The sequence below is a fragment of the Capricornis sumatraensis genome, chromosome 6 (assembly GCF_032405125.1).
Source record: "Capricornis sumatraensis isolate serow.1 chromosome 6, serow.2, whole genome shotgun sequence".
Taxonomy (NCBI): domain Eukaryota; kingdom Metazoa; phylum Chordata; class Mammalia; order Artiodactyla; family Bovidae; genus Capricornis; species Capricornis sumatraensis.
In genome coordinates this window covers 15,154,244-15,173,064 of record NC_091074.1, presented here as the reverse complement: position 1 = coordinate 15,173,064, position 18,821 = coordinate 15,154,244, and the positions used below count along the sequence as shown (strand labels likewise).

The window sequence follows — 18,821 nt, the reverse complement described above, 5'->3', positions numbered from 1 at the left end:
AAGGGTTTTATTGAGAGGAGTGATCAGTCTCATTTCTATGTGAAGATCAGATAGAAGAGGTAAAAATGGAAGGAGAGGTGCTACCATGAAAACGATAGTTCAGAGCCGAGGATGATCTGGCTAGATTGGTAGCTGCAGAGATGAAGCATCGCAGGTGGAGTTAGAAAGATGTAGTGTTTCTTTTTTTTTTTTTTTAAGAGAAAGTATATTTGCCGGTGAAAGAGACAGGATTTGCTTCTGAACTGAATTTTGAGGATTAAGGGAAAATCAGGAGTCAAAAGTGGCTTTCAGCTGGGTAATGGCATGTAGTCGTAATACTTACTCATGAGGAAGGTCAAAGAGGTCTATGGTTAAGCCTGTTAACTTTTAGATGTGTATGATAGCCACACTGAATTGTCAAAAAGTCAGAACTTTAAGGGAACTACAGATTGATAGGGAAGCAGACCAGAGATGGTTCTTCTAAGAGCAAATGAAAGTCCAGAAAGAGGAGGAAGTATATTCAAAGTATATTTTAGTGTATATGCTGTATATTCAAAGTGTCTTCCCTCCTTTTTTCCCCTAGGACTCTGTCTCCACCACGCACATGAAAAGGTTATACAGCTTAGTTACAGCCTAGACCCACTTACCTCAAAACCCTTCTCACAAGCTCTTTGAGATTACCAACATTTTGTGATTTTTTTTTTTTTTAGATGTGGAAAAGCAATACTCCTTGGGAGTATTTTAACCCAGGTGAAAGAGAGAGTAGTGTTAGTCATTAAACTATTTTTAGTATATATTTGATTTATATTAATATGTTGTTAAGATCTTGACACCGAGGAAATTATTCAATATATTTTTTATTCAGTATTGAGATGGGTAGAAATAGAGAAAATAATAAGAGGAACAAAATATAATTTTAATTTATAAACTATGATTCTAGAAAGAATTGCTTTAGGAAACTCCAGGAAAGTCTAGGTATACAATGGTATCTTCCCTTCTCCGGTCTGTGAAACCCACCAGGAGTAGCTTTTTGAGAGGATAGCCTCAAAATTTTTACATATTTTTATCCTCAGAACATGATATAGGTCTATAGAGTAAATGTCATGCAGATATTTAAAGACAATGTGAGGTTTTAAACTTTGCTTAGTAGTTAACTTAGAAAGCAAGAATATGCCATTTTTTGTCCCTCCAAAAAGAATGTAGAAACTCAGTTGAATTACTTTTTATTTATGAAGAATCATATGTGCCCCTGAGAATCACCAAATTAATGAAAAAGGTATTAAATATTGCATGTATCTACCTTGCAGTATAATAAAAATGATGATTCTTAGAAAACATCACAATAGCTTTCATAGTAACTTTTATTCTTGAAATCATCAACTATAGAAGTGATTATGATGATTAGATAAAATAAATCTAACTGAGATATTTATAATTGGATACCATGATTATGTGGGCACACAGAGGTCTATTGGCATTACACTGAAAAGACAGGGGATGGGAAGGAAAATGAAGTATTCGTATTCACTATTGCCATTTCTAATTAGTTCTCATTCTTCTAAAAAAAAAATAAAAACTACCCTGAAGTTTTAAAGGAGAGTACACTGTAAATATCAGCAGTAATTAAATGGGGAGAGGGGTTGTATAGTAATCAGGTTATCAACTATTACTGTCGATAATGTTTTGATTCTCACTATTTGAATATAAGATTCTAATATTGGGTCTTCCCTGGAGGTCCAGTGGTTAAGACTTTACCTTCCAATGAAGGGGATGTGAGCTCTGTCCCTGGTGGGAGAGTGAAGATCCCACATGCTTTGGGAACAAAAAACCAAAACATAAAATAGAAGCAGTATTGTGACACATTCAATAAAAACTTTAAAAATGGTCCACATTAAAGAAAAAAAATCTTCTGAAAAAAGACTCTATTCAAAGTATAGTTAACAAAAATTACTTCAATCAAGTTCAATACAAATATGATACAAGTCGGCTCATTTTTAATTCATTAACATGACACAATAGTTGTTAAGTATATTTAAGTTTATAATACAGTATTTGATGTAATATATTTAATTTAAAAGTATTTTCATTGAATATGTTAATAGTTTTTTTTCCCCTGCCTTATTCCCATAGGAAAAAGAGAAAGAAAAAAGGTGCAAAAAATTTAAAAATTATTTACTCCTGCCCTTTCTTTTAAAAGCAAAAGATATACCACGTATGAATATTATTCAATTTTATTGCTGCTTTTTCTATCTTCAGTAAATAAGTAATTCCTAAACATAGGTAGATCCCAGAGTAAGAATAGAAATTGATAGTTGTCTCTGGTTCTATATTTGATCTTAGTGCCTACAATTAATAGGCTTACTAGGTCTCATTAAGTTGAATTTATCAATTATCAAGCAGGTCCTCTGTGGATGACATAGAGACAGAGCCATGACGTAAGTTCTTAGATCTGATGGCACAATTGGGAGAAAATACATGATCAAATTACAAAGTTTAAAAATGTTTGAAATGATATAATACAGGAGCTTTAACATCAAACTAAGTTTACAAACAAAAGGTGTTTATGCAACTTGGAGCCAATTTTACCCTATTTAATGTCTTAAACCCCCTTTACTGTGTTCACATAAATCCTACAGTCCATACCATGGCCCACCCTCCCCGCCAACAGATAAAATCTGATGTAAAACTCCCCTTTTGCCAAGGGAATAAAGAATTTGGTCCCCAAATCAGTGTTAGGCATAGCTTACAAGTTTTATCTGTTTTCCTGATTTCTGGTTGAAGTTAAATATGAAAATGTCAGATCTTGAGGTGTTGGGAAAAGGGATTGGAAAGGTATTTAGGTGTAATAAAGATGATGTTCTAGAAATACAAAACTTTCAGTGCAAGAATGCACAGGGGAGAGAAGTCACAAATATAATTTGACTTTCCTTAAGCAGGTCACACACAAAAAATATTAACAAATGCCAGTAACAATGTGCACCTAAGTAGCATTTCTAGCAACATCTAGATTTTTTTTGCTAGTCTTAAGAATCATGTCCTATAGAAAAGATGGAAATAAAGCTACCTTAACTGAAGCAAAAGTCAGAGTTACCTTTCAAAATACCTTACCCTTTTTAATTGTGTTTTTCTCATCTGGTGATTGGAAAGATTTGTCAAGTTCATGACTTAGGATATAATGCAGTTCTGCCATTATGACTCTCTGATACATTTCATTTCTTAAAGCAAAAGCCTTTACATGGCAAATAAAGACTCTATGCAAAGCATCATTCATTTACCAAGTTTATGAGGATCATAATTAGTATGAACGTAACATGTAGGATTCTGCAGTTGTGAATTGCCCTCCAGGATGATAAACATCAGAGTTCACAAAATCTGTGTGATTCACTATCTAGAATTCCAAGAATACAGTTCTGCAGACAGTTCTTTTTTTTTTTTTTTCTGTTTGCTTCATTTTACTTTAACACTTAAAAAAGTTATTTTTTTTTACTTCATCTCTCTGGTTTTTAGTCTTAAATGAAACTCAAAATAATTTTGAAACTAATATAACATTTTTTCTTATAAGCATTACAGTATTCAAAATTCTTATACAGCTTTTACACTGGAAGAAATGAGGGATTAAGTGTACTACAATTAGGGTTTTACAGATCGAAAGATAAATAAATACCAATGTGATCTGAAACACCACCACTCCCCCCTCTTGGATAAAAGCCATGACACAGGCAGGAAGTTTTTCAGCATAACTCAGAAAAAATCCTTTGAGCCACTTGCCCATTCCACAGCCAGAATTACTCATCGATTTGACAATTCACAGGAACTGGGAGAATTCACCAGGATTGGTCATCATCCAATGGAGAGTGAATCACCCTACTGAAAGGACTGTTTTAACTAATCAAAAGCAACATACTGTGATGTTTGCTATACCTCTTTCTCAAATAAAAAGCAAATTTGAACTGAGAGAAGAATTGAGAAAATGCTCACTGTCCTGGGATATTAACCCTGTAGAGTGCCTGTGTGTTGGTTTGCATTGGATTTGGAGATTCACACCGCTTTCTGGTTTAATCAGTTTCTTATCCTTCAAAGCTGTGCTTCTTATAAGTGCACTATAAATTTCTATTTCTAGAAATTCTTGATTAATAGTAGTCTGGGTTATCACTTATAAATTAGTAAGTATAATTTGCTATAATTTAGTCGTCTGGCTTATAGTCTAATCAATATTTACCCATTCATGCCTTATCATCTACCACCAGGACAGTATTTGTCCTAAGGCTATCCATTTGATCATTTCTATGCATGGTAAGATGAAGTTATGTATCTTGACAAGAAGCCTCTCAACTACAGCAGATGGTGCCATTCATATAGTTTAGCTCAGTCAATGATCTTGTAAAGGAATATAATCTAAAATTGTTGCTACTTAATTATTTCACCAAAAACTTGCCTTACAAAATTGATTTATGAAGAATTGCCTGAGATACGTGCGAGCCATCTCTTCCTCTGAATCAAAGAGGAACACAGCCAGATGACTTTGGAGGGTATATGCACACATAAGTAAACAGTTGGGTCTGGTGGAACTAGTAAGGGACAAGGATGAGTATTAACTGGTGAGGTGTGGTCCGTACTTGGAGGCACAGTCTATTTCTTTTTTTTTGAGACCCTGTGTGGTACAAGGACACCATTCACATGCCTAAATTTACCTGGCAGCCTGCCTGTCTTTATAATCTGAATAATCTCTGCTAGATTAAGTAGATTAAATCAACGCTTCAGAGCCCTATCTGGATTCTTTTGTAACCTGCTTATGACTAATTTTACTGAACTCTGACCTGACATGGTTTGAACAAATGTGGAGTTAAAGATCAGCACTGTTTTTTTTTTTTCCCCCCTCTGTTGTCCTCTCATTACTTAACAGCTGCTCTCTCTAAAGCAGTGAGTTTTGCCCTTTAACAGAGCTGCTCTGTGAGCTGACTGTGGCTCAGATCATGAACTCCTTATTGCCAAATTCAGACTTAAACTGAAGAAAGTGGGGAAAACCACTCAGACCATTCAGGTATGACCTAAATCAAATCCCTAACAACTATACAATGGAAGTGAGAAATAGATTTAAGGGACTAGATCTGATAGAGTGCTTGATGAACTGTGGACAGAGCTTCATGACATTGTATAGGAGACAGGGATCAAGACCATCCCCAAGAAAAAGAAATGCAAAAAAGCAAAATGGCTGTCTGGGGAGGCCTTACAAATAGCTGTGAAAAGAAGAGAAGCAAAAAGCAAAGGAGAAAAGGAAAGATATACCCATTTTAATGCAGAGTTCCAAAGAATAGCAAGGAGAAATAAGAAAGCCTTCCTCAGTGATCAATGCAAAGAAATAGAGGAAAACCACAGAATGGAAAAGACTAGAGATCTCTTCAAGAAAATTAGAGATACCAAGGGAACATTTCATACAAAGATGGGCTCAATAAAGGACAGAAATGGTCTGGACCTAACAGAAGCAGAAGATATTAAGAAGAGGTGGCAAGAATACACAGAAGAACTGTACAAGAAAGATCTTAAGGACCCAGATAATCACAATGGTGTGATCACTCACTTAGAGCCAGTCATCCAAGATTGTGAAGTCAAATGGGCCTTAGGAAGCCTCACTACAAAGAAAGCTAGTGGAGGTGATGGAATTCCAGTTGAGCTATTTCAAATCCTGTGAAAGTGATGCACTCAATATGCCAGCATATTGGGAAAACCCAGCAGTGGTCACAGAACTGAAACAGGTTTCAATCCAATCCCAAAGAAAGGCAGTGCCAAAGAATACTCAAACTACCGCAAAACTGCACTCATCTCACATGCTAGTAAAGTAATGTTCAAAAATTTCCAAGCCAGCCTTCACTACATGAACCGTGAGCTTCCAGATGTTCAAGCTGGATTTAAAAAAGGGAGAGGAACCAGAGATCAAATTGCCAACATCTGCTGAATCATTGAAAAAGCAAGAGAGTTCCAGAAAAACATCTATTTCTGCTTTATTGACTATGCCAAAGCCTTTGACTGTGTGATCACAAGAAACTGGAAAATTCTGAAAGTGATGGGAATACCAGACCATCTGACCTGCTTCTTGAGAAATCTGCATGCAGGTCAGGAAGCAACAGTTAGAACTGGACATGGAACAACAGACTGGTTCCAAATAGGAAAAGGAGTATGTCTAGGCTGTATGTTGTCACCCTGCTTATTTAACTTATATGCAGAGTACATCATGAGAAATGCTGGGCTGGAAGAAGCACAAGCTGGAATCAAGATTTCCAGGAGAAATATCAATAACCTCAGATATGCAGATGATACCACCCTTATGGCAGAAAGTGAAGAAGAACTAAAGAGCCCCTTGATGAAAGTGAAAGAGGAGAGTGAAAAAGTTGGCTTAAAACTCAGCGTTCAGAAAACTAAGATCATGGCATCTGGTCCTATCACTTCATAGCAAATAGATGGAGAAACAGTGGAAACAGTGTCAGACTCTATTTTCTGGGGCTCCAAAGTCACTGCAGATGGTGACCAGCCTAGACAGCATATTAAAAAGCAAAGACATTGCCAACAAAGGTCTGTCTAGTCAAGATTATGGTTTTCCCAGTAGTTACGTATGGATATGAGAGTTGAACTATAAAGAAAGCTGAGCACCTAAGAATTGATGCTTTTGAACTGTAGTGTTGGAGAAGACTCTTGAGAGTCCCTTGGACTGCAAGGAGATCCAACCAGTCCATCCTAAAGGAAATCAGTCCTGAATATTCATTGGAAGGACTGATGGTGAAGCTGAAACTCCAATACTTTGGCTACCTGATGCGGAGAGCTGACTCATTTGACTAGGCCCTGATGCTGGGAAAGATTGAGGGCAGGACGAAAAGTGGATGACAGAAGATGAGATGGTTGGATGGCATCACCGACTTGATGGACATGGGTTTGGGTGGACTCTGGGAGTTGCTGATGGACAGGGAGGCCTGGCATGCTGCAGTCCATGAGGTTACAAAGAGTTGGACATGACTGAGAGACTGAACTGAACAGAACAGAAAGCTGCTCTAGTTCTCCCTTCAAGATATCACAGTGAGCAGATCACAGTCCACACTTGTCTTCAATGCTGGACTTGTCAGAATCCTTTTTTTTGTTTGTTTGTTTGTTTTCAGAAGCACAGAGCAGACCCTTCCCCACCTCCACTCACTTTGCCACCTATGAGCTTTGTCTCCTTCCAGACACACGATGAGGTTGCACCTCCCAGGTCTGTTCTTGTCATGTTGACTGTAAATCGTTCTGGCTAATGCTAAGGCAAGAGGCTCAGTTCCATCCCTGGGTCTGGAAGATCCCCTGGAGGAGGAAATGGTAACCCATTTCAGTATTCTTGCCTCAAGAATCGCATAGACAGAGGAGCTTGGCAGCCTGCAAGGGTCACAAAGAACCTGACATGACTGAGCATACAGGCACAAACACATAAGCAATGAGTTCTGAGCCCAGTGATCTGTGCCTCTTCTGGCCTGGAGTATTTATTACCAAATGTGAGATGACCTGTGCCCTAGTTTTCCTCTGCTGTGGTCACCACCAGTGTTCCAGAGAGTGACCACACTAGGAGCTGAGGTCACAGCGTGATGACGCTTGTCCAGAGTCTCCATCAGCTCTGAGTGGACATAGATTGAGCTTTGCTGTTTCAAGCCAGTGAGATTTGGGGTTGTTTGTTATTCTTATCAAATCCTAGCTTGAATCCTCCTATGCCCACTTCTTTGTATCATTGGAAATAGATATAAAGAAATTCATGCTTAGGCAAGTTTCCTGAACATGAATGCTTCCCAAGGTCAAGGGGACTGGATCCCAATCTTTATAACCAGGATAAGTAATAATGATAAAATCCAATATGCATCTTTTCAGGACTCCAGAGGCAGATTTTCTCTGTTTTCTGATGATGACATTGCAAAGCATTGGGTTGGCCAAAAAGTTCATTCAGATTAAAATAAATAGACAGTTTTTCTGGAAAAAAAATCACATGATCTAAGAAGTCTGTAGAATCAATGATGCTTATATATTCCTTCCTCACATTATAAAACTTATTTTTTAACATGAAAAAGATAAGGCTTTGCAGTAACCCAGCTATCTGTACATTCAAATGATAATTTATCAAGCTGATCTCTTCCCAGAATATCACGTAGCAAGTAGACAACTGTCTCATAAAAACACTTCACTCGAACTAATGTAAGAATATTGTTGAGGGGACTCTCACTGTATTTCAAAGGATAAAATGTTTCCCTGATAGAGTTTTGCTTCTGCAGAGCAAATACTTGGTTTTTAATGTGGTAATTACTTTCTCACAACTCCTTTTCTACGTTGTCTACTAGGAAGTTTATTGTCGGATTTTAGGATCAGCAAACATACAGAACCCTCCAATGTGTATACTATGTGATGACTTAACCCTTAACTATCATGTAAAAATTGAAGAGCCTGGAATATTAAGATACAGATAGTTATTTCTATTTAGTGTGCTCACAGTTGTTAACTTATGGTGGTAGCTTAAATAGAAGGAGCCTAATAACCAGGTGATGTAGAAGAGTAGTTGATTTACAGATTTTTTAGCCAGATGACCTGTATTCAAATCCTAGCTTTGCAACTTAGTAGCATCCTAAGTTTGTCCAGGTTTCTATGATAGAATATCGTAGATGAGGTGGTTTATAGACAATAGAAACTAGAGCCTGGGAAGTTCAAGATCAAGGTGCTGGCAGATTGAGTGTCTGGTGAGAGCCCACTGCCTTGTTCATAGATGGCAATCTACAGGCTGCGTTCTTTCATAATGGAAGAGGCAACACACACCCTGGGGTCCTTTTTATAAAAACACTAATCCCATTCACGAGGGTTCTACCCTCATGACCTAACCACTCCCCAAAGATCCCACCTCCTATTACCATCACCTTAGAGGTATATTTCAACATCAGGATTTTCGAAGGACCATATTCAGTGTATAGCAGTAGCTATGTGATGTTATTTTTTTTATTGGACTGTAATTGTTTTACAATATTGTGTTAATTTCTGTTGTGCAACAATGATTCAACAATGAATCAGCTATACTTACATATATGTTCCCTCCCTCTTGAACCTCCCTCCCACTCCACCCCTCCAGGTCATCACAGGACACTGAGCTGAGCTCCTTGTGTTATACTGCAGCTGCCCAATAGCTTTCTATTTTACACAGGATAGTGTGAAGGGGACGACAGAGGATGAGATGGTTGGATGGCATCACTGACTCAATGGACATGTTTGAGCAAGCTCTGGGAGTTGGTGACGGACAGGGAAGCCTGTCATGCTGCAGTCCATGGGGTCACAAAGAGTCGGACATGACCGAGCTACTGAACTGAACTGAACTGAGTGTATATAATGACAAGTTATTTCACATGTCTCGGTCTCCTCACCTTTAAAAGGGGAATAGTTGTGCGGATTAAAAGTGTTACTTTCAGACAATTACTAAGAATACTCAGTAGTTCTACAGACACGCCTAAGAACATTCCTGGCATGCTAGTTATTATAATTATTTCTCTAATAATAAATGGCCAGTGATTGCAAATCACTCCACAGGGTTCAATCAATTAAATATTATCTGAGAGCCCATCATATAACTGGCACTGTGTTAGGTCCTTGAAACACAAAGGTGAATAAGACCTGGCCCTTGCCTAAACTCACAAGATACATTAGTCTAAAAGGAGAAAGATATGTAAATGGATAATGAGGATACAGTGGGGCAAGGCCAATAATAAGATTAATTATTTGGTGTTTGCTGTCAACACATAGTTTGCTAAAATATCAGTATAGATATTTCACCTTGAAATCCTCAGGGACATATTCATTTTTTCATTCCTCCACCCAAAGTTTTAGGAAAATGGCCCTTAGGGGCTGTGGAACAGAGGAATTAGCTGAAGGGGGGGGGGGCATTTAAATGATGCTCTCCAGTAGTCACCTTGTAAGAACTACCCACAGATGAATATCTTTACAACTGCAATGAGTCATCTGAGAGATGGGTTCGAGGAGGAAAGTGGAGGTAAGAAGGTGAGAAGGGCTGTACTGATCTGAGCATTTGGAGAAGGTTTCCCTGAAATCATGGCTTTTAAGCTAAAGTCTGAAGGATTTAACAAGGTTTCCATAAAGGAAGGAGTGTTTCAGACAGAAGTAAGAGGGAGTTCAAAGCTGCTGAGGCAGGATGGAGCTTGTCCGTTGGTCTCTTTGCCAAGAACTAGAGGAAGAAACGTGAAGAATGATGGGCAAGTAAGAAAGTGGCCTGAGATGGCTGTTGTATCACACCCTCAGAGAGGCCTTCAGGAACTGTGCCCACCTAGCAGCCCCCGTCACACTGTCCCTTTCCCATGACCTTACAGGGGTTTCATTATTGCAGTTCTCTTAACTTATCTTTGTTTATGTGATTATTTTTGCTGTTTATTTCCCCACTCTAGAATGTTGGTTCCAATAGCATAGGGAACTCAGTTCAGTGCTCTGTGGTGACTTAGAGGGGGATGAGGGGTAAGAGGGAGGTCCCAGATGGGAATACATGTGTGTATACACATAGCTGATTCATTTGTTGTATACAGCAGAAACTAACACCACATTGTAAAGCAATAGTACCCCAATTTAAAAAAAGATATACCTTGTTTGTCTTACTATCTTTGTAACTTCAGCCCTAAGAGATACTGAGAAACAGATTATGGTGGTTGAGATCAATACACAATACGATGTCAGTAAGAAAGGACAGAAAACGATGAATTTCAGAAATAGCTAAAAGGTAGGATTCCCACTCCAGTGTTCTTGCCTGAAGAATCCCAGGGACAGGGGAGCCTGGTGGGCTTGCCGTCTATGGGGTCGCACAGAGTCGGACACGACTGAAGTGACTTAGCAGCAGCAGCAGCATCAGGATTCCCAGACTTGGTTTTTTGATGTGAGATTTGGAGATGAATAGATTCTAGCCTTTAATGAGGAGGAAGAGGCAGTTGTGTCTGTTTGCTGGTTGAGTCCAGTAGAGATTCCTAGCTTCTTTTTCAGTCAAATGAATGAAGTGTGAAGAGCGTGAGACATCCAAAAGCTACTAAAGAAACTGGCTAGGGGGAGGTTTAGTCAGGAAACGGAGGTGGGAGGCCCTGAGTGCAAAGGAGAAATTGGATCCAAAGTAATAGTTAAGGGCTGAAAGTGAGAAGTTTCAATGTGAGAACAGAAGGGGCCCAGGCCCTGTCTCTGAGGATCTCAGGAAGAAGAGGAAAGGCCTAGAGAGCCAAATCGGGTGGGATGGAGGGAGGAAAGCAGAGAATGCAGATCAAGGAGCCAGGGGAAGAACGAGCTTCAGGAAGGAAGCAGTCTTCCACACGTGGCTTTGGGTTGGTTTCTAAGACAACAGTCCTCCTGACTAGTGTGTCTAGTCAGCAAATATTACTCTTCCTTTTCTCATACTCCTGTACCCAAGGAATAATACCCAGGAGAGATTGTTACTTAAAATAAGGTCAAGTTTCCAATAGCACAGTGAACGATGGGGCAATGGCAAGCTGGTCCAGGGGGATTGGCTGGATTAGAATGAGGCTGCCACAAAGGACAGGGGCAGGAGTGGGTGGAAACAAGGTGGTACCAGAATCACAGGCGATGAGTGTCGTATGTCATGAATATGTTGTCAGTGTGTTGGTGAGGAAACTGCTGTTTTATTTTATTCATTTTTTTAAACAGGTAGAATTATTAAATTTATTTATTTATTTTTATTTCTTGGCCACACTTTATGACATATAGGATCTTATTCCCTGACCAAGGATCAAACCCATGCCCCTTGCATTGGAAACACAGAATCTTAACCACTTAACCATCAGTGAAGGCCCACTGCTGTGTTATTTTAAACTTACTAGTGCTAGAGTCCCAAGCCTTCCAGGGCCTGTGCTTGCTGGCTTTGGAGGGTCAGTGAGGATGGAGGAGAGAGAGAATTGAAGTTGGTGGGAGTCAGAGAAGAGGATGAGGAGAGTTGACTTTTCAGTCGCAGCAATCAAGTATTGCTCAACAAGAAGCAGAATGTGGGCTGCATAGATGATGTTTACATAGTTCTATTGTCATAGGAAAACAGTTGTCAGGTTCATTTGAAAACCAAATTTCTTATTTGATCTCTTGGTTCATGTCATTATAGATCCAGGTTGTTGAAAAAAAATGCACACACACTTTATGAGTCCTATTTTCCCAAGGAAAAAAACTGTATTACATCTTCTGGGATCATATGCATTTGAGGGCAGCCAGAAATTTCTGACACAATTGCAGAACTCATGAGATTTAAATCTACGCTTTACAAACATATGGACAATTAGCACAACCATGGAATAAATTGAGGGCATACATCTCTGCTTGGTAGAGTTCTTTCTGATCAGCAGAAATCACACTGAAGATACAGGAGGAGATGCAGAGGGCCTGCATGTTGGCACATCTCACATGTAAGTTGACACCATTGGAAGTGGTGTAAGTTGACACTTCTTTTTAAAAGAAAATCAATTCAGTTCAAGGTATTAAGAGAGCATCACTCGAGATAGTGAATTTCCACATGAATCAATATCTATGGCTCCCTCCTCTCTGGTGTGTTAACATTTTGCTCCTTCATTTATCTGCTCATTCAGTCAGCAAATATGCACGCATCGGTCAGACACTACTGTGGTGGTGAACAAAACGAATGCCATCTGTCCTCAAAGAGTTCACACTCTAAACAAAAAGAAAACAAGAAATAAGCAATTACAGTGCAGTGTGTTCAGGTAAGCACAGATGTCATAGGATTCTGCATCAGATTTTGGCAAAATTTATCCTGAGCCCTGAAGGGTCAACTGAGTGTGTGTAGGAGAGTGTCCTTTTAGAAAAAACACATAAGTATCAGGGCATCATGTCTGCATATTATAGTGAAATAATTCAGGGAAAAAAACATAAGAGATCGAGATTAAGGGAGGGGAGAGAAATGTAAGTAAACATTAACAACTCTTGAACTTGGGAGTTCTTTTTACATCCCAGTCGTTCCACCAACATGTCTATAAGGTTAAAATTATTTCAAAGTAAAAAATAAATTTTACTTAAGAAAATATGAAGCTACAAGTTCAATAGTATTTTCTATAACTCAATATTGCTTCAGACTTTCTCAAGCGTTCTGCTACTCTGCAGGTAGCTTTCAATGTTATTGAATACTTTTCAAGTATGATACTATCTTACCCTGAAGATAAAATTACATTTCATCTTATTTTCTTTCATCATATATTTGGTCTAGTGCTTCATTTGAAAAAAATGTTAGCAAGAAATACACATTTTAATGTACAACTAATACATAAAACTTGCAAAAATTTTAAGGAAAAAATTACTAGTATATAAATGGTATAATTTAGGAACAGATGTCCATTTTTGTTCTCCATGGAGGTAACAAGTCACTTTTCTCACTCTCTCTTTCCTGATTAGGTCTCATATGTCAAAGCTATTGATATTTGGATGGCAGTGTGCCTCCTTTTTGTGTTTTCAGCACTTCTGGAATATGCAGCGGTAAATTTTGTATCAAGACAACACAAAGAACTTCTGAGATTTCGACGAAAGAGAAGGAGTAAGGTAAGTGATTAAATGCATGAAGTTCCTTGGGATACAATTCTCCCTGGAAAGTGAATTTGTTATGTTTAATAGGGATGTACAGAAAGAAAATGGAGACAGAAACTCAAAGAGATGACTGTTCTTTGATTTTGCCCAACTGAAACTTATGTTGTCAAAAATTGCTTCAGGGAGAAAATAATAACATCTAGCTGCTTTACAATACTTTACACAGCAGATCTGGTGACATGAGAGCTTTATTGACTGCTTTCTAATATCTGTCCTGGAACAACATCATTTTTTGCTTCAACTAGTAAAATCTATCATTTCTTATTTACATCACTGTAATGCTTCTGATGGCTTTACTTGACACAAGTCATAAACTATTGCTATTACTTTTTTCTTTTTTTGAACTAATTCCTTGAATTTTTAAATCAAATATTATCTATTTATTTTATAATACTCTGATGTTCACATAAAGCTATGTGGTCTCTTTTTTATATGTATTTTTGTATTTTTGAGACATTTCTTCTGGATCCCCACTGGAAACACAGTAAGGTGTATTTTTGCCTTGCTATCACCTGATAAATCAGGAATATCCTTGGGAGACCACAGGAAACTGTAGAAGCAATCTTCTAATTGGATTTGGATGTACAGGATGAGGTTGTTCCCCTCTAATAAGATTTATAATGTCATCTCTCTTTATATGCACATAATTTCAATCAACCCTTTTCCTTTTCTGAAAGAGTTTCTATCAGCCAACCTATCTTTGAGTTTACGTTTAATGTGAATGTGCCAGCTGACATTTTAAAAAAGCAAATGGTCTCAAGCTATAGAGAAATGGCAAAGTCATATATTACAGGGAAAACTGTGACCAGAACCCAATATACTGAGATAGTTAAGTCGAAACATGCTCAAATCTGAAAATGAATAGTCTGGTTTATATATAGCATGCCTTTTTAAGAATTTAATTTTTAAGGAATTTCTTATGGTTTCTGAAGGACTGACTGTAATTTATATATTTATAAAATGTTTTAAAAATCCCTAAGCCATGATCTCTCAGTGCTGAGTCTACTCAATTTAAACATCTGAAGCAATAATTTATTCAGTAGTGTCTAACTGACTCCTCAGAATCATCACCTGCTCCAGTAAACATCCCGTGAATCTGTAGCATGGGAGAAATTTCAGCATTGCAATACTCTGGGTAAGACGGCTGACAGAAAAACAATGCCAGAGCTTGTATTTGGCCATTTTTTAAAATAAACATTAAAGCACATCATTTATATATTAACATATATCTTCGTGGAGAGATTAACTTTATCTCCTGCCCCCAACCTCTCCTAGTCTGCGGGTGTCCTTAGGCTTTTCTCACTCTGCCCCCTCCTCTGCCCCTCCACTTCTTTCTAACCTCCCTTACTTCTCATTTGCTCCTTTTCCTCATGATACCTGGCACAGGCTGAAACACTGTGATAAGAAAGAGCATTCCGTATCCCAGGAGTGAAGGTGTGGTCATTTTTTTTCCCCGCTAAATGACTCATCAAGACAATTTTTCCTTCTAACATCGTGAATCAAAAGTAAAGCAATACTTATTTCCCCCTCTCAGTTTGATTCACCTTTTCACATTTATTTTACATTTTTCTACCTTTCTCCTCCTTCCTTCAGTGTAGGATGTATCAGCCACGTGCTGCCAACACCAGAAATGAGGAGTCGTACACAGGTGGTGTTCCAAGGGGAGATGAGAGCTGACACCTTTTCTGCACCCACCAATGCTCTACAAGCTTAGACATTCATTTCTGATTCCTCCTTAAAAAAATCCATACCAACTCTTTATTCAGTTTACCACCTGTAAGTGTATTGGAATAAAGATATTTGACACCCTTTATTATTTAGCTCACAGAAAGACAGCAAGATTAATTTTTCTAGTGATTGGCACTCTAGAAAAGTGTCAAAGTGCAAAAACAGTAACATCTGATTATATTTCTAATCACCATATGAAATACTTAGTGAACATATATTGTAATTAAGATATAGTGCAGTAAAGAAATTCATTTTTTTTTAACTTCATACTCTGGGGCTGGATAGCTTGTGTATGTGAGAAACTATTAATTGATATATACGTTTGTTAAGATGATCTGTGCAATGAAAGCCAATTGTGCAATTATATTTTAACCGTCTATGACTTGATTCTCTGGTTTCTCAATCCCTGTTGGTCCACTTTACCTTCCCACAGACAGAAGCTTTTGCATTGGAGAAGTTTTACCGTTTTTCAGACACGGTAAATTCATTTTCTTAACTCTAAGTAGAAGAATGCGGTCATCAGTTAAAAACAAAAAAAAAAAAAGCAGACAGCATCCTCTGCACTCAGGCAGTGTTGGGTGGGGAAACACAGACCCCTGAACACTTAAAGCTGAACAACCACCAATCCCCTTCAGCTAAGGATATTCTCTTCTCTTTTTCTAACAATTCCCTTTGTCTCTCTTCACTCAGTCAAAAAAAATTTGAAATGTTATCTTTCATTCTATGAACTGAGTTATTTGTTGGTTAAAATAATTTAAAAAATATATATTAAACAGAAATATCACATGTATCTTATAATATTCTCTGTAGAGAAAATAATCATACACTTTGACAAAAGTAGTTGCAAAATAGATGGGACATTTATTTGTACAAATAAGTTCTAAAAACAGCTCCTCTTGCCAGAAAATAGAGACCTAAAAATAAGTCAAAAATAAAATGCTTTATCCAACTTATGTATCTTTAGAAACTACTTTTAATGTTAATATATGTTGAGATTCTTTAGAGTAAATGAATGATTTTGGTTTTGATTTCAGCATTCTTGGAAATGTTTGATTTAAAATAGATAACAAGGACACACCTCCAATTAGAATGGCTCTGTTTAGAAATGTAATCTACAGTAGAGCATATTAGTTATTTGACTTGGAGATCCATAATATATCACTCTAATTAAATTTTAAATATACCCAAAGCTGAGCATTTAGATTGGGAAATCATATCCAAACAGTACAGTCTACTAAATTAAAATTTCTGGAATAAAGTGTATTTAAAAATACCTCTCCAGATGATTTTCATCACAAATCTCAGTTAAGAATAGACATAACTAGGTGAATACACAACAGACATACTGTTAGATGAATAGTGAAGTGATCTTTATTTCATAACAAGTATCTAGACCAAAGATTATTTTAGAGCAGTTATTAAATATATTCCTATATTATATATTCCTATATTATAATACTTCCTCAACTATTTTTCTTTTCTACTAAAATTTCATAGTTGTTCCCACTGTAGCTACCTACTTCTTCAATTTTCATCCCTGGGGGAAAAATTCACATGATCCAATTAGTTTTATGTGATTATCCTAACTAATTTTCTTTAAAAATTCATTGCCTTGAATTTTCATAATAACACATAGTTGCCTCTTTGGGAGAGGTATATATTTAAATTTTCAGTAACTAAACAGTATATAAGGAATGTTCATATGAAATATATATTCAATTAGATATTGCCTGACAAAACAGTACAAAAATAACTCTGATGAAAATACAGATTTCCTTTGCTAACAGTCAATAAATACTTATTTTTTAAAAAAATAAACAATATGGCTTACTAACCATATTATTTAAGAAAATGCAAATACATTTTACAAATACAATAAATGCAAATACATTTGATTGGAAATATATGCATCACATTTATTTTTATAACATTCTAATTATCATTCAGGTTGATGATAATTAAGGTTGATCATTTTCACTTTTTGAAAACAATTTTTCTCAACCTAATAGTCCTCTGGGCCAAATGAATTCATCATTAAAAAAAAAAAAAAGTATGTACTTTGCTTAATGACAGTCTAAGCAATCTAAATCATTAAATTAACATAACCAAGATAAGTCTAAAAATTAACCGAATATCCTTTCTTTTCATGAGTACTGATTTGCATATTTTTCATAGTATTTTAATTCGGCAGAAGAGGCAGTAAATAAAATTGCCCCATTATAGAAAACTTCACATAACAAAGGGCTTTACACTGATGAACATATTATTCCAGGGAAAGTTTTAACTTGGTTTAGCATTTGGCCTAGGCACTGCATGCGATCTTTTACGCCTTACCTTTTCCCCTGAAGGTACAAGGGATCCTTTTTGTACACTGTGAAAGAATACACGTTCGCACTTGTATCCAAATTTCCCCACCCCACACTGTTCTAGCCTGCTGTGTGCCAATCACACACCACTGCACCTTGCCATAAATGCTTATCCCTAGTGCTGTGTGTGTGTGTGTGGGTGTATGCATGATACAAAAGTATTTTGGTTAGAAGTTGCTCTTCCCATGTATGATATCATTACTTTAGTCCTGGAGGGTTTAAACACATGCCGAAATATTTCTGAACATATGCAACTTGTTGAGAAATATGGATGATATGGGATTGCTTTAATGCATTTCATACAGCTTTTGCTTTGCAGTGTAATAATGAAAGTTTGCTGAGCGAAAATACATATGTGTGGTGTTCTGGTATATATTCCTACTTATTCTTGTATATTAATTGTTACTTGTGTATGCAAATGAAATAAGAATGGACCACAAATTCTAGATTCAAAAACTAATTGCCAAGCGTATATTTTTGCTTGTTTTCTTTTTAAAATAATTGACTACACATTGATTATCTGTACAAAAACTTATTTATGTATGTATTTATGTCCTGTATTACTTTAAAAAATAACTCAAGGTAACTATTAAGAATAACAAATAATTGATTTTTCTGCCTTGTATTAATACCCTTTGTGAGGTCTAGAATATAAATATGAAGTATAAATTTAGGACAGATATAAATATGAAAAATGTGAAAAAAGTGTTAGTTGCTCAGTTGTGTCCGATTCCTTGTGACCCCATGGACTGTAGCCCACCAAGCTCCTCTGTCCATGGAATTTTCCAGGCAAGTATACCGGAGTGGATTGCCATTCCCTTCTCCAGGGAATCTTCCTGACTGAGAGATTGAACCTGGATCTCTTGCATTGCAGGCAGATTCTTAACCACTGAGCCACCAGGGAAGCCCAATTATAAGTATACTATTTTGGTTGAAGGGATGAGGCTTCATGGTTGGAAGCAATGTAGTACCTGTATACACGGAATTATTTTAGAAAGTTTCCATTGGAGGTCAGTTTATGCTATATTCTAAAATAGAAGATATTCTTTCAATAGGTAAGTATTTGATATATACTTGAAAAAAAGTTGTTTCTCAACAATTTCAAACTAAATTCTACTTGAATGACTG

The 18,821-nt window shown here is 37.0% G+C and overlaps 1 protein-coding gene across 1 annotated transcript in view; it reads left to right on the top strand.

Annotated features, from left to right (window-relative positions):
• Positions 1 to 18,821, top strand: part of GLRA3 (glycine receptor alpha 3) — a 182,615-nt gene that overhangs the window by 149,901 nt on the left and 13,893 nt on the right. Inside the window, exon 8 of the mRNA XM_068974238.1 lies at positions 13,411 to 13,554. Within this exon, the coding sequence (XP_068830339.1) occupies positions 13,411 to 13,554 (144 nt within the window). The remainder of the gene's footprint in view (positions 1 to 13,410; positions 13,555 to 18,821) is intronic.